At 39.9% G+C, this 19,656-nt stretch overlaps 1 protein-coding gene across 5 annotated transcripts in view; it reads right to left on the bottom strand.

Annotated features, from left to right (window-relative positions):
* Positions 1-19,656, bottom strand: part of RNF8 (ring finger protein 8) — a 76,990-nt gene that overhangs the window by 33,584 nt on the left and 23,750 nt on the right. For all 5 annotated transcript variants that reach the window (XM_066595284.1, XM_066595285.1, XM_066595283.1 and 2 more), the window contains exon 4: positions 17,768-17,830. In XM_066595284.1, coding sequence (XP_066451381.1) covers positions 17,768-17,830 — 63 coding nt within the window. The remainder of the gene's footprint in view (positions 1-17,767; positions 17,831-19,656) is intronic.

The raw sequence follows: 19,656 nt of genomic DNA, 5'->3' as shown, positions 1-19,656 counted from the left end.
CCTCACTATTATCACTGCACCATTATACAATATTACTATAGATCTCAGAGCCTCACTATTATCACTGCACCCTTATACAATATTACTATAGATCCCAGAGCTCCACTATTATCACTGCACCCTCATACAATATTACTATAGATCCCAGAGCCTCACTATTATCACTGCACCCTTATACAATATTACTATAGATCCCAGAGCTCCACTATTATCACTGCATCGTCATACAATATTACTATAGATACCAGAGCTCCACTATTATCACTGCATCCTCATACAATATTACTATAGATACCAGAGCTTCACTATTATCACTGCACTGTCATACAATATTACTATAGATCCCAGAGCTCCACTATTATCACTGCACCCTCATACAATATTACTACAGATGCCAGAGCTCCACTATTATCACTGCACCCTCATACAATATTACTATAGATCCCAGAGCTCCACTATTATCACTGCACCCTCACACAATATTACTATAGATCCCAGAGCTCCACTATTATCACTGCACCCTCCTACAATATTACTATAGATACCAGAGCTCCACTATTATCACTGCACCCTCATACAATATTACTATAGATCCCAGAGCTCCACTATTATCACTGCACTATCATACAATATTACTATAGATCCCAGAGCTCCACTATTATCACTGCACTCTCATATAAAATTACTATAGATCCCAGAGCTCCACTATTATCACTGCACCCTCATACAATATTACTATAGATCCCAGAGCCTCACTATTATCACTGCACCCTCATACAATATTACTGTAGATTCCAGAGCTCCACTATTATCACTGTACCCTCATACAATATTACTATAGATACCAGAGCTCCACTATTATCACTGCACCCTCATACAATATTACTATAGATCCCAGAGCTCCACTATTATCACTGCACTGTCATACAATATTACTATAGATCCCAGAGCTCCACTATTATCACTGCACCCTCATACAATATTACTATAGATCCCAGAGCTTCACTATTATCATTGCACCCTCATACAATATTACTATAGATCCCAGAGCTCCACTATTATCACTGTACCCTCATACAATATTACTATAGATCCCAGAGCTCCACTATTATCACTGCACCCTCATACAATATTACTATAGATCCCAGAGCTCCACTATTATCACTGCACTCTCATACAATATTACTATAGATCCCAGAGCCTCACTATTATCACTGCACCCTCATACAATATTACTATAGATTCCAGAGATCCACTATTATCACTGCACTGTCATACAATATTACTATAGATACCAGAGCTCCACTATTATCACTGCATCCTCATACAATATTACTATAGATCCCAGAGCCTCACTATTATCACTGCACCCTCATACAATATTACTATAGATACCAGAGCCTCACTATTATCACTGCACCCTCATACAATATTACTATAGATCCCAGAGATCCACTATTATCACTGCACTGTCATACAATATTACTATAGATCCCAGAGCTCCACTATTATCACTGCACCCTCATACAATATTACTATAGATCCCAGAGATCCACTATTATCACTGCACTGTCATACAATATTACTATAGATACCAGACCTTCACTATTATCACTGCACCCTCATACAATATTACTATAGATACCAGAACTTCACTATTATCACTGCACCCTCATACAATATTACTATAGATACCAGAGCTCCACTATTATCACTGCACCCTCATACAATATTACTATAGATCCCAGAGCTCCACTATTATCACTGCACCCTCATACAATATTACTATAGATCCCAGAGATCCACTATTATCACTGCACCCTCATACAATATTACTATAGATACCAGAACTTCACTATTATCACTGCACCCTCCTACAATATTACTATAGATCCCAGAGCTCCACTATTATCACTGCACCCTCATACAATATTACTATAGATCCCAGAGCTCCACTATTATCACTGCACTGTCATACAATATTACTATAGATCCCAGAGCTCCACTATTATCACTGCACCCTCATACAATATTACTATAGATCCCAGAGCTCCACTATTATCACTGCACCCTCCTACAATATTAGTATAGATACCAGAGCTCCACTATTATCACTGCACCCTCATACAATATTACTATAGATCCCAGAGCCTCACTATTATCACTGCACCCTCATACAATATTACTATAGATACTAGAACTTCACTATTATCACTGCACTGTCATACAATATTACTATAGATCCCAGAGCCTCACTATTATCCATGCATCCTCATACAATATTACTATAGATCCCAGAGCTCCACTATTATCACTGTACCCTCATACAATATTACTATAGATAGCAGAGCTCCACTATTATCACTGCACCCTCATACAATATTACTATAGATCCCAGAGCTCCACTATTATCACTGCACTGTCATACAATATTACTATAGATCCCAGAGCTCCACTATTATCACTGCACTGTCATACAATATTACTATAGATCCCAGAGCCTCACTATTATCACTGCACCATTATACAATATTACTATAGATCTCAGAGCCTCACTATTATCACTGCACCCTTATACAATATTACTATAGATCCCAGAGCTCCACTATTATCACTGCATCCTCATACAATATTACTATAGATACCAGAGCTCCACTATTATCACTGCATCCTCATACAATATTACTATAGATCCCAGAGCTCCACTATTATCACTGCACCCTCATACAATATTACTATAGATCCCAGAGCCTCACTATTATCACTGCACCCTTATACAATATTACTATAGATCCCAGAGCTCCACTATTATCACTGCATCCTCATACAATATTACTATAGATACCAGAGCTCCACTATTATCACTGCATCCTCATACAATATTACTATAGATACCAGAGCTTCACTATTATCACTGCACTGTCATACAATATTACTATAGATCCCAGAGCTCCACTATTATCACTGCACCCTCATACAATATTACTACAGATGCCAGAGCTCCACTATTATCACTGCACCCTCATACAATATTACTATAGATCCCAGAGCTCCACTATTATCACTGCACCCTCACACAATATTACTATAGATCCCAGAGCTCCACTATTATCACTGCACCCTCCTACAATATTACTATAGATACCAGAGCTCCACTATTATCACTGCACCCTCATACAATATTACTATAGATCCCAGAGCTCCACTATTATCACTGCACTATCATACAATATTACTATAGATCCCAGAGCTCCACTATTATCACTGCACTCTCATATAAAATTACTATAGATCCCAGAGCTCCACTATTATCACTGCACCCTCATACAATATTACTATAGATCCCAGAGCCTCACTATTATCACTGCACCCTCATACAATATTACTGTAGATTCCAGAGCTCCACTATTATCACTGTACCCTCATACAATATTACTATAGATACCAGAGCTCCACTATTATCACTGCACCCTCATACAATATTACTATAGATCCCAGAGCTCCACTATTATCACTGCACTGTCATACAATATTACTATAGATCCCAGAGCTCCACTATTATCACTGCACCCTCATACAATATTACTATAGATCCCAGAGCTTCACTATTATCATTGCACCCTCATACAATATTACTATAGATCCCAGAGCTCCACTATTATCACTGTACCCTCATACAATATTACTATAGATCCCAGAGCTCCACTATTATCACTGCACCCTCATACAATATTACTATAGATCCCAGAGCTCCACTATTATCACTGCACTCTCATACAATATTACTATAGATCCCAGAGCCTCACTATTATCACTGCACCCTCATACAATATTACTATAGATTCCAGAGATCCACTATTATCACTGCACTGTCATACAATATTACTATAGATACCAGACCTTCACTATTATCACTGTACCCTCATACAATATTACTATAGATCCCAGAGCTCCATTATTATCACTGCACCCTCCTACAATATTACTATAGATCCCAGAGCTTCACTATTATCACTGCACCCTCATACAATATTACTATAGATCCCAGAGCTCCACTATTATCACTGCACCCTCCTACAACATTAGTATAGATACCAGAGCTCCACTATTATCACTGCATCCTCATACAATATTACTATAGATCCCAGAGCCTCACTATTATCACTGCACCCTCATACAATATTACTATAGATACCAGAGCCTCACTATTATCACTGCACCCTCATACAATATTACTATAGATCCCAGAGATCCACTATTATCACTGCACTGTCATACAATATTACTATAGATCCCAGAGCTCCACTATTATCACTGCACCCTCATACAATATTACTATAGATCCCAGAGATCCACTATTATCACTGCACTGTCATACAATATTACTATAGATACCAGACCTTCACTATTATCACTGCACCCTCATACAATATTACTATAGATACCAGAACTTCACTATTATCACTGCACCCTCATACAATATTACTATAGATACCAGAGCTCCACTATTATCACTGCACCCTCATACAATATTACTATAGATCCCAGAGCTCCACTATTATCACTGCACCCTCATACAATATTACTATAGATCCCAGAGATCCACTATTATCACTGCACCCTCATACAATATTACTATAGATACCAGAACTTCACTATTATCACTGCACCCTCCTACAATATTACTATAGATCCCAGAGCTCCACTATTATCACTGCACCCTCATACAATATTACTATAGATCCCAGAGCTCCACTATTATCACTGCACTGTCATACAATATTACTATAGATCCCAGAGCTCCACTATTATCACTGCACCCTCATACAATATTACTATAGATCCCAGAGCTCCACTATTATCACTGCACCCTCCTACAATATTAGTATAGATACCAGAGCTCCACTATTATCACTGCATCCTCATACAATATTACTATAGATCCCAGAGCCTCACTATTATCACTGCATCCTCATACAATATTACTATAGATCCCAGAGCCTCACTATTATCACTGCACCCTCATACAATATTACTATAGATACCAGAGCCTCACTATTATCACTGCACCCTCATACAATATTACTATAGATCCCAGAGATCCACTATTATCACTGCACTGTCATACAATATTACTATAGATCCCAGAGCTCCACTATTATCACTGCACCCTCATACAATATTACTATAGATCCCAGAGATCCACTATTATCACTGCACTGTCATACAATATTACTATAGATACCAGACCTTCACTATTATCACTGCACCCTCATACAATATTACTATAGATACCAGAACTTCACTATTATCACTGCACCCTCATACAATATTACTATAGATACCAGAGCTCCACTATTATCACTGCACCCTCATACAATATTACTATAGATCCCAGAGCTCCACTATTATCACTGCACCCTCATACAATATTACTATAGATCCCAGAGATCCACTATTATCACTGCACCCTCATACAATATTACTATAGATCCCAGAGCTCCACTATTATCACTGCACTGTCATACAATATTACTATAGATCCCAGAGCTCCACTATTATCACTGCACCCTCATACAATATTACTATAGATCCCAGAGCTCCACTATTATCACTGCACCCTCATACAATATTACTATAGATCCCAGAGCCTCACTATTATCACTGCACCCTCATACAATATTACTATAGATCCCAGAGCTCCACTATTATCACTGTACCCTCATACAATATTACTATAGATCCCAGAGATCCACTATTATCACTGCACTGTCATACAATATTACTATAGATCCCAGAGCTCCACTATCATCACTGCACCCTCATACAATATTACTATAGATACCAGAGCTCCACTATTATCACTGCACCCTCATACAATATTACTATAGATCCCAGAGCTCCACTATTATCACTGCACCCTAATACAATATTACTATAGATCCCAGAGCTCCACTATTATCACTGCACCCTTATACAATATTACTATAGATCCCAGAGCTCCACTATTATCACTGCATCCTCATACAATATTACTATAGATACCAGAGCTTCACTATTATCACTGCACCCTCATACAATCTTACTATAGATCCCAGAGCTCCACTATTATCACTGCACCCTCCTACAATATTACTATAGATCCCAGAGCTCCACTATTATCACTGCACCCTCATACAATATTACTATAGATACCAGAGCTTCACTATTATCACTGCACCCTCATACAATATTACTATAGATCCCAGAGCTCCACTATTATCACTGCACCCTCATACAATATTACTATAGATACCAGAGCTTCACTATTATCACTGCACCCTCATACAATATTACTATAGATACCAGAGCTCCACTATTATCACTGCACCCTCATACAATATTACTATAGATCCCAGAGCTCCACTATTATCACTGCACCCTCATACAATATTACTATAGATCCCAGAGCTCCACTATTATCACTGCACCCTCATACAATATTACTATAGATCCCAGAGCTCCACTATTATCACTGCACCCTCATACAATATTACTATAGATCCCAGAGCCTCACTATTATCACTGCACTGTCATACATTACTATAGATCCCAGAGCTCCACTATTATCACTGCACCCTCCTACAATATTACTATAGATACCAGAGCTCCACTATTATCACTGCACCCTCATACAATATTACTATAGATCCCAGAGCTCCACTATTATCACTGCACCCTCATACAATATTACTATAGATCCCAGAGCTCCACTATTATCACTGCACCCTCATACAATATTACTATAGATCCCAGAGCTCCACTATTATCACTGCACCCTCTTACAATATTACTATAGATCCCAGAGCTCCACTATTATCACTGCACTGTCATACAATATTACTATAGATACCAGAGCTCCACTATTATCACTGCACCCTCATACAATATTACTATAGATCCCAGAGCTCCACTATTATCACTGCAGCCTCATACAATATTACTATAGATCCCAGAGCCTCACTATTATCACTGCACCCTCATACAATATTACTATAGATCCCAGAGCTCCACTATTATCACTGCAGCCTCATACAATATTACTATAGATCCCAGAGCTTCACTATTATCACTGCACCCTCATACAATATAACTATAGATCCCAGAGCTCCACTATTAGCTCTGCACCCTCCTACAATATTACTATAGATACCAGAGCTCCACTATTATCACTGCACCCTCATACATTACTATAGATGCCAGAGCTCCACTATTATCACTGCACCCTCCTACAATATTACTATAGATGCCAGAGCTCCACTATTATCACTGCACCCTAATACAATATTACTATAGATCCCAGAGCTCCACTATTATCACTGCACCCTCACACATTACTATAGATGCCAGAGCTCCACTATTATCACTGCACCCTCCTACAATATTACTATAGATGCCAGAGCTCCACTATTATCACTGCACCCTCATACAATATTACTATAGATCCCAGAGCTCCACTATTATCACTGCACCCTCATACAATATTACTATAGATCCCAGAGCTCCACTATTATCACTGCACCCTCATACAATATTACTGTAGATCCCAGAGCCTCACTATTATCACTGCACCCTCATACAATATTACTATAGATACCAGAGCTCCACTATTATCACTGCACCCTCATACAATATTACTATAGATACCAGAGCTCCACTATTATCATTGCACCCTCATACAATATTACTATAGATCCCAGAGCTTCACTATTATCACTGCACCCTCATGCAATATTACTATAGATCCCAGAGCTCCACTATTAGCACTGCACCCTCATACAATATTACTATAGATCCCAGAGCTCCACTATTATCACTGCACTGTCATACAATATTACTATAGATCCCAGAGCTCCACTATTATCACTGCACCCTCATACAATATTACTGTAGATCCCAGAGCCTCACTATTATCACTGCACCCTCATACAATATTACTATAGATACCAGAGCTCCACTAGTATCACTGTACCCTCATACAATAGTACTATAGATCCCAGAGCCTCCCTATTATCACTGCACCCTCCTACAATATTACTATAGATGCCAGAGCTCCACTATTATCACTGCACCCTAATACAATATTACTATAGATCCCAGAGCTCCACTATTATCACTGCACCCTCACACATTACTATAGATGCCAGAGCTCCACTATTATCACTGCACCCTCCTACAATATTACTATAGATCCCAGAGCTCCACTATTATCACTGCACCCTCATACAATATTACTGTAGATCCCAGAGCCTCACTATTATCACTGCACCCTCATACAATATTACTATAGATACCAGAGCTCCACTATTATCACTGCACCCTCCTACAATATTACTATAGATCCCAGAGCTCCACTATTATCACTGCACTGTCATACAATATTACTATAGATCCCAGAGCTCCACTATTATCACTGCACCCTCATACAATATTACTGTACATCCCAGAGCCTCACTATTATCACTGCACCCTCATACAATATTACTATAGATCCCAGAGCTCCACTATTATCACTGCACCCTCATACAATATTACTATAGATCCCAGAGCTCCACTATTATCACTGCACCCTCATACAATATTACTATAGATCCCAGAGCTCCACTATTATCACTGCACTGTCATACAATATTACTATAGATACCAGAGCTCCACTATTATCACTGCACCCTCATACAATATTACTATAGATCCCAGAGCTCCACTATTATCACTGCACCCTCATACAATATTACTATAGATCCCAGAGCTCCACTATTATCACTGCACTGTCATACAATATTACTATAGATACCAGAGCTCCACTATTATCACTGCACCCTCATACAATATTACTATAGATCCCAGAGCTCCACTATTATCACTGCAGCCTCATACAATATTACTATAGATCCCAGAGCTCCACTATTATCACTGCACCCTCATACAATATTACTATAGATCCCAGAGCTCCACTATTATCACTGCAGCCTCATACAATATTACTATAGATCCCAGAGCTCCACTATTATCACTGCACCCTCCTACAATATTACTATAGATACCAGAGCTCCACTATTATCACTGCACCCTCATACAATATTACTATAGATCCCAGAGCTCCACTATTATCACTGCACCCTCATACAATATTACTATAGATCCCAGAGCTCCACTATTATCACTGCACCCTCATACAATATTACTATAGATCCCAGAGCTCCACTATTATCACTGCACCCTCCTACAATATTACTATAGATCCCAGAGCTTCACTATTATCACTGCACCCTCATACAATATTACTATAGATCCCAGAGCTTCACTATTATCACTGCACCCTCCTACAATATTACTATAGATACCAGAGCTCCACTATTATCACTGCACCCTCATACAATATTACTATAGATCCCAGAGCTCCACTATTATCACTGCACCCTCATACAATATTACTATAGATCCCAGAGCTCCACTATTATCACTGCACCCTCATACAATATTACTATAGATCCCAGAGCTTCACTATTATCACTGCACCCTCATACAATATTACTATAGATCCCAGAGCTCCACTATCACTGCACCCTCCTACAATATTACTATAGATCCCAGAGCTCCACTATTATCACTGCACCCTCATACAATATTACTATAGATCCCAGAGCTCCACTATTATCACTGCACCCTCATACAATATTACTAGATCCCAGAGCTCCACTATTATCACTGCACCCTCATACAATATTACTATAGATCCCAGAGCCTCACTATTATCACTGCACCCTTATACAATATTACTATAGATCCCAGAGCTCCACTATTATCACTGCATCCTCATACAATATTACTATAGATACCAGAGCTCCACTATTATCACTGCATCCTCATACAATATTACTATAGATACCAGAGCTTCACTATTATCACTGCACTGTCATACAATATTACTATAGATCCCAGAGCTCCACTATTATCACTGCACCCTCATACAATATTACTACAGATGCCAGAGCTCCACTATTATCACTGCACCCTCATACAATATTACTATAGATCCCAGAGCTCCACTATTATCACTGCACCCTCACACAATATTACTATAGATCCCAGAGCTCCACTATTATCACTGCACCCTCCTACAATATTACTATAGATACCAGAGCTCCACTATTATCACTGCACCCTCATACAATATTACTATAGATCCCAGAGCTCCACTATTATCACTGCACTATCATACAATATTACTATAGATCCCAGAGCTCCACTATTATCACTGCACTCTCATATAAAATTACTATAGATCCCAGAGCTCCACTATTATCACTGCACCCTCATACAATATTACTATAGATCCCAGAGCCTCACTATTATCACTGCACCCTCATACAATATTACTGTAGATTCCAGAGCTCCACTATTATCACTGTACCCTCATACAATATTACTATAGATACCAGAGCTCCACTATTATCACTGCACCCTCATACAATATTACTATAGATCCCAGAGCTCCACTATTATCACTGCACTGTCATACAATATTACTATAGATCCCAGAGCTCCACTATTATCACTGCACCCTCATACAATATTACTATAGATCCCAGAGCTTCACTATTATCATTGCACCCTCATACAATATTACTATAGATCCCAGAGCTCCACTATTATCACTGTACCCTCATACAATATTACTATAGATCCCAGAGCTCCACTATTATCACTGCACCCTCATACAATATTACTATAGATCCCAGAGCTCCACTATTATCACTGCACTCTCATACAATATTACTATAGATCCCAGAGCCTCACTATTATCACTGCACCCTCATACAATATTACTATAGATTCCAGAGATCCACTATTATCACTGCACTGTCATACAATATTACTATAGATACCAGACCTTCACTATTATCACTGTACCCTCATACAATATTACTATAGATCCCAGAGCTCCACTATTATCACTGCACCCTCCTACAATATTACTATAGATCCCAGAGCTTCACTATTATCACTGCACCCTCATACAATATTACTATAGATCCCAGAGCTCCACTATTATCACTGCACCCTCCTACAACATTAGTATAGATACCAGAGCTCCACTATTATCACTGCATCCTCATACAATATTACTATAGATCCCAGAGCCTCACTATTATCACTGCACCCTCATACAATATTACTATAGATACCAGAGCCTCACTATTATCACTGCACCCTCATACAATATTACTATAGATCCCAGAGATCCACTATTATCACTGCACTGTCATACAATATTACTATAGATCCCAGAGCTCCACTATTATCACTGCACCCTCATACAATATTACTATAGATCCCAGAGATCCACTATTATCACTGCACTGTCATACAATATTACTATAGATACCAGACCTTCACTATTATCACTGCACCCTCATACAATATTACTATAGATACCAGAACTTCACTATTATCACTGCACCCTCATACAATATTACTATAGATACCAGAGCTCCACTATTATCACTGCACCCTCATACAATATTACTATAGATCCCAGAGCTCCACTATTATCACTGCACCCTCATACAATATTACTATAGATCCCAGAGATCCACTATTATCACTGCACCCTCATACAATATTACTATAGATACCAGAACTTCACTATTATCACTGCACCCTCCTACAATATTACTATAGATCCCAGAGCTCCACTATTATCACTGCACCCTCATACAATATTACTATAGATCCCAGAGCTCCACTATTATCACTGCACTGTCATACAATATTACTATAGATCCCAGAGCTCCACTATTATCACTGCACCCTCATACAATATTACTATAGATCCCAGAGCTCCACTATTATCACTGCACCCTCCTACAATATTAGTATAGATACCAGAGCTCCACTATTATCACTGCATCCTCATACAATATTACTATAGATCCCAGAGCCTCACTATTATCACTGCATCCTCATACAATATTACTATAGATCCCAGAGCCTCACTATTATCACTGCACCCTCATACAATATTACTATAGATACCAGAGCCTCACTATTATCACTGCACCCTCATACAATATTACTATAGATCCCAGAGATCCACTATTATCACTGCACTGTCATACAATATTACTATAGATCCCAGAGCTCCACTATTATCACTGCACCCTCATACAATATTACTATAGATCCCAGAGATCCACTATTATCACTGCACTGTCATACAATATTACTATAGATACCAGACCTTCACTATTATCACTGCACCCTCATACAATATTACTATAGATACCAGAACTTCACTATTATCACTGCACCCTCATACAATATTACTATAGATACCAGAGCTCCACTATTATCACTGCACCCTCATACAATATTACTATAGATCCCAGAGCTCCACTATTATCACTGCACCCTCATACAATATTACTATAGATCCCAGAGATCCACTATTATCACTGCACCCTCATACAATATTACTATAGATCCCAGAGCTCCACTATTATCACTGCACTGTCATACAATATTACTATAGATCCCAGAGCTCCACTATTATCACTGCACCCTCATACAATATTACTATAGATCCCAGAGCTCCACTATTATCACTGCACCCTCATACAATATTACTATAGATCCCAGAGCCTCACTATTATCACTGCACCCTCATACAATATTACTATAGATCCCAGAGCTCCACTATTATCACTGTACCCTCATACAATATTACTATAGATCCCAGAGATCCACTATTATCACTGCACTGTCATACAATATTACTATAGATCCCAGAGCTCCACTATCATCACTGCACCCTCATACAATATTACTATAGATACCAGAGCTCCACTATTATCACTGCACCCTCATACAATATTACTATAGATCCCAGAGCTCCACTATTATCACTGCACCCTAATACAATATTACTATAGATCCCAGAGCTCCACTATTATCACTGCACCCTTATACAATATTACTATAGATCCCAGAGCTCCACTATTATCACTGCATCCTCATACAATATTACTATAGATACCAGAGCTTCACTATTATTACTGCACCCTCATACAATCTTACTATAGATCCCAGAGCTCCACTATTATCACTGCACCCTCCTACAATATTACTATAGATCCCAGAGCTCCACTATTATCACTGCACCCTCATACAATATTACTATAGATACCAGAGCTTCACTATTATCACTGCACCCTCATACAATATTACTATAGATCCCAGAGCTCCACTATTATCACTGCACCCTCATACAATATTACTATAGATACCAGAGCTTCACTATTATCACTGCACCCTCATACAATATTACTATAGATACCAGAGCTCCACTATTATCACTGCACCCTCATACAATATTACTATAGATCCCAGAGCTCCACTATTATCACTGCACCCTCATACAATATTACTATAGATCCCAGAGCTCCACTATTATCACTGCACCCTCATACAATATTACTATAGATCCCAGAGCTCCACTATTATCACTGCACCCTCATACAATATTACTATAGATCCCAGAGCCTCACTATTATCACTGCACTGTCATACATTACTATAGATCCCAGAGCTCCACTATTATCACTGCACCCTCCTACAATATTACTATAGATACCAGAGCTCCACTATTATCACTGCACCCTCATACAATATTACTATAGATCCCAGAGCTCCACTATTATCACTGCACCCTCATACAATATTACTATAGATCCCAGAGCTCCACTATTATCACTGCACCCTCATACAATATTACTATAGATCCCAGAGCTCCACTATTATCACTGCACCCTCTTACAATATTACTATAGATCCCAGAGCTCCACTATTATCACTGCACTGTCATACAATATTACTATAGATACCAGAGCTCCACTATTATCACTGCACCCTCATACAATATTACTATAGATCCCAGAGCTCCACTATTATCACTGCAGCCTCATACAATATTACTATAGATCCCAGAGCCTCACTATTATCACTGCACCCTCATACAATATTACTATAGATCCCAGAGCTCCACTATTATCACTGCAGCCTCATACAATATTACTATAGATCCCAGAGCTTCACTATTATCACTGCACCCTCATACAATATAACTATAGATCCCAGAGCTCCACTATTAGCTCTGCACCCTCCTACAATATTACTATAGATACCAGAGCTCCACTATTATCACTGCACCCTCATACATTACTATAGATGCCAGAGCTCCACTATTATCACTGCACCCTCCTACAATATTACTATAGATGCCAGAGCTCCACTATTATCACTGCACCCTAATACAATATTACTATAGATCCCAGAGCTCCACTATTATCACTGCACCCTCACACATTACTATAGATGCCAGAGCTCCACTATTATCACTGCACCCTCCTACAATATTACTATAGATGCCAGAGCTCCACTATTATCACTGCACCCTCATACAATATTACTATAGATCCCAGAGCTCCACTATTATCACTGCACCCTCATACAATATTACTATAGATCCCAGAGCTCCACTATTATCACTGCACCCTCATACAATATTACTGTAGATCCCAGAGCCTCACTATTATCACTGCACCCTCATACAATATTACTATAGATACCAGAGCTCCACTATTATCACTGCACCCTCATACAATATTACTATAGATACCAGAGCTCCACTATTATCATTGCACCCTCATACAATATTACTATAGATCCCAGAGCTTCACTATTATCACTGCACCCTCATGCAATATTACTATAGATCCCAGAGCTCCACTATTAGCACTGCACCCTCATACAATATTACTATAGATCCCAGAGCTCCACTATTATCACTGCACTGTCATACAATATTACTATAGATCCCAGAGCTCCACTATTATCACTGCACCCTCATACAATATTACTGTAGATCCCAGAGCCTCACTATTATCACTGCACCCTCATACAATATTACTATAGATACCAGAGCTCCACTAGTATCACTGTACCCTCATACAATAGTACTATAGATCCCAGAGCCTCCCTATTATCACTGCACCCTCCTACAATATTACTATAGATGCCAGAGCTCCACTATTATCACTGCACCCTAATACAATATTACTATAGATCCCAGAGCTCCACTATTATCACTGCACCCTCACACATTACTATAGATGCCAGAGCTCCACTATTATCACTGCACCCTCCTACAATATTACTATAGATCCCAGAGCTCCACTATTATCACTGCACCCTCATACAATATTACTGTAGATCCCAGAGCCTCACTATTATCACTGCACCCTCATACAATATTACTATAGATACCAGAGCTCCACTATTATCACTGCACCCTCCTACAATATTACTATAGATCCCAGAGCTCCACTATTATCACTGCACTGTCATACAATATTACTATAGATCCCAGAGCTCCACTATTATCACTGCACCCTCATACAATATTACTGTACATCCCAGAGCCTCACTATTATCACTGCACCCTCATACAATATTACTATAGATCCCAGAGCTCCACTATTATCACTGCACCCTCATACAATATTACTATAGATCCCAGAGCTCCACTATTATCACTGCACCCTCATACAATATTACTATAGATCCCAGAGCTCCACTATTATCACTGCACTGTCATACAATATTACTATAGATACCAGAGCTCCACTATTATCACTGCACCCTCATACAATATTACTATAGATCCCAGAGCTCCACTATTATCACTGCACCCTCATACAATATTACTATAGATCCCAGAGCTCCACTATTATCACTGCACTGTCATACAATATTACTATAGATACCAGAGCTCCACTATTATCACTGCACCCTCATACAATATTACTATAGATCCCAGAGCTCCACTATTATCACTGCAGCCTCATACAATATTACTATAGATCCCAGAGCTCCACTATTATCACTGCACCCTCATACAATATTACTATAGATCCCAGAGCTCCACTATTATCACTGCAGCCTCATACAATATTACTATAGATCCCAGAGCTCCACTATTATCACTGCACCCTCCTACAATATTACTATAGATACCAGAGCTCCACTATTATCACTGCACCCTCATACAATATTACTATAGATCCCAGAGCTCCACTATTATCACTGCACCCTCATACAATATTACTATAGATCCCAGAGCTCCACTATTATCACTGCACCCTCATACAATATTACTATAGATCCCAGAGCTCCACTATTATCACTGCACCCTCCTACAATATTACTATAGATCCCAGAGCTTCACTATTATCACTGCACCCTCATACAATATTACTATAGATCCCAGAGCTTCACTATTATCACTGCACCCTCCTACAATATTACTATAGATACCAGAGCTCCACTATTATCACTGCACCCTCATACAATATTACTATAGATCCCAGAGCTCCACTATTATCACTGCACCCTCATACAATATTACTATAGATCCCAGAGCTCCACTATTATCACTGCACCCTCATACAATATTACTATAGATCCCAGAGCTTCACTATTATCACTGCACCCTCATACAATATTACTATAGATCCCAGAGCTCCACTATCACTGCACCCTCCTACAATATTACTATAGATCCCAGAGCTCCACTATTATCACTGCACCCTCATACAATATTACTATAGATCCCAGAGCTCCACTATTATCACTGCACCCTCATACAATATTACTAGATCCCAGAGCTCCACTATTATCACTGCACCCTCATACAATATTACTATAGATCCCAGAGCTCCACTATTATCACCGCACCCTCATACAATATTACTATAGATCCCAGAGCTCCACTATTATCACTGCAGCCTCATACAATATTACTATAGATCCCAGAGCCTCACTATTATCACTGCACCCTCATACAATATTACTATAGATCCCAGAGCTCCACTATTATCACTGCACCCTCATACAATATTACTATAGATCCCAGAGCTCCACTATTATCACTGCACCCTCATACAATATTACTGTAGATCCCAGAGCTCCACTATTATCACTGCACCCTCATACAATATTACTGTAGATCCCAGAGCCTCACTATTATCACTGCACCCTCATACAATATTACTATAGATACCAGAGCTCCACTATTATCACTGCACCCTCCTACAATATTACTATAGATCCCAGAGCTCCACTATAATCACTGCACCCTCATACAATATTACTATAGATCCCAGAGCTCCACTATTATCACTGCACCCTCATACAATATTACTATAGATCCCAGAGCCTCACTATTATCACTGCACCCTCCTACAATATTACTATAGATACCAGAGCTCCACTATTATCACTGCACTGTCATACAATATTACTATAGATCCCAGAGCTCCACTATTATCACTGCACCCTCCTACAATATTACTATAGATACCAGAGCTCCACTATTATCACTGCACCCTCCTACAATATTACTATAGATCCCAGAGCTCCACTATTATCACTGCACCCTCATACAATATTACTATAGATCCCAGAGCCTCACTATTATCACTGCACCCTCATACAATATTACTATAGATCCCAGAGCTCCACTATTATCACTGCACCCCCACACACTATCACTTTAGAGCCCCGTGCACCACCTTCTACTGTGACCTCATTGGATTTGCTTCGTATATATCATCATTTATCTCGTATCCTCATGTCTTTAGTAACACGGAGTACAGATATGGGTCACCTCTTTCAGCGCCTGTGTCAGCTGCTCCTTCAGATGCTGCTCTTCAGCCTGTGATGAATTCCGCTGTGAAAGAGAAAAAAGTTTTTGTGATCCCAAACAGTGGAAAAACCTATCATCCCCACATACCGCCCCATCGAACAATAAAAACACTATGACAAGGCAGAGGCCTCCAAACAAGAGCCCCAGGAGCACACGGGGACATCTGATGGGACCTTGCAGAGATGATGATGATGATGGGTCTCAACTTCGCAGCTTTTTTCTTTGTCTGAAGAGGTTGTATAATGAAGTTGTCTGTAGTACGATCGTCACATCAACGTTGCCAAGTATCGCCCCGAGTTGAATCAAGTTTAACCAAACCTAATAAAATGATCCTCCACTCAGGAGCTCAAACTGCTATGTAAGTACCTGATGAGAATGGCCACCCACTGTTTAACTTTCCTCAGATTTTACTCCTTGGCAGCTTTTTAGCTCCTATTAGGACAGGGCTGCCATCTGTGACTCTAGTTTGGCTACGATACCTGATCTGCAGTAGTCTGGGACACACCTCGGCTCATCATTGGTCCAATATGCAGAGGAGGCCGCTGAGGCAGGGGGTGTGTCCTAGACTACTGCAGACGAGGTAAACTATAGTCACAGATAACAGCGCCGTCCTGAATTCAGCTAAAAAGAGGCTATGGAGCAAGTATCTAAGGAAGGTAATCAGCAGGTAATCATCCCCCAACAGGTACTAGTACTAAGTGACATATCAATTTTGAGCTCCTGACTGGAGGGTTACTTCCCATCTTGCGCCTGGTTCTTCTGGGTGCTGCAGATTAACTGTAGCATTCCGGTAGTGGCCTATTTTTTTGTTTTTTACAGACAGATCAGCGGGGATCCGATTGCTGGGACCCCCACCGATCCCAAGAACAGGGGCTCCCGTTTGCCCCACCTCAGCACAGACCGCTGTGAATGGGGAGCTGGCTGCGCATGCGTATGTAACAATGTTGATTCAGAGGAAGGCAAAAAAAAAAAACACTGAGGCAGAAGCCAATATTCCCCATTTAAGGGAAAGGAAATTCCTTCCTTACTTCAATCTAGCATTAAGAATAATCCCCGGACCACCGACACATTGGGTAAGGTGATTCTATTAATTGACAGGAAGTTGTTACCTTTATGAGATCTGCAGGTTTCATCTTCCCGATTTATATCCAGATAGTAAAAGTCCCCCATAATAATTACCTTGTTGTGATTTGCGGCTTCATCTCTGCCTTAGGCCCCATGCCCACGGCCATGACGGACTCCACCGGTGGAATATCGCAGCAGAGTCCGTCACAGCGCCCCCCAAGGACCCCAGACTCACCTCTCGAATCCGCTGCGTGAATTCTGTTTGCCGGGCCGGTGCGCATCCGCATTACAGCGCATGATGCGTCGGCAGCGGCCAATGACACGGCTGGTGGTGGGCAGAAATGCGTAATCACGCGAAACTTCTGCTGTGTTCATAGTGGAAGTATAGCGTGACGGTCGGCTTCCATTGACTACAATAGAAGTCGGCTGCACGGTTTTCAGAAGCATGCCGCGGTTTCTTTCACGCTGCAGAGTTGCGCAGTGTGAACATTCAGCAATTAGGTTCAATAGAACACAATGGCTGCGAGACAACGCCGCAGATTTCTGCCGCGTAAAGCGCGGCAGAAATCCGTCCACGGGCATTAGCCCTTAGTAATAGATTTGCAGTGGCTTCTGTTATATTTGGTGGTCTATCGAAAACCCCGATGAGGATTTTATGGTCGTTTTCCCCTCCATGTATTTTCATTCATAGAGACTCCACGTGTTCATCTCCTTCACAAAGATCTTAGGGCTGCTGCACACTTGCGATTTTCTTGAGTGTTTTTTTTCACGCAATGGTCAAAAGG

This window comes from Eleutherodactylus coqui, chromosome 3, assembly GCF_035609145.1.
Source record: "Eleutherodactylus coqui strain aEleCoq1 chromosome 3, aEleCoq1.hap1, whole genome shotgun sequence".
NCBI lineage: Eukaryota > Metazoa > Chordata > Amphibia > Anura > Eleutherodactylidae > Eleutherodactylus > Eleutherodactylus coqui.
Note: the sequence above shows the minus strand (reverse complement) of the source record. Positions and strands in the feature narration are given on the sequence as shown.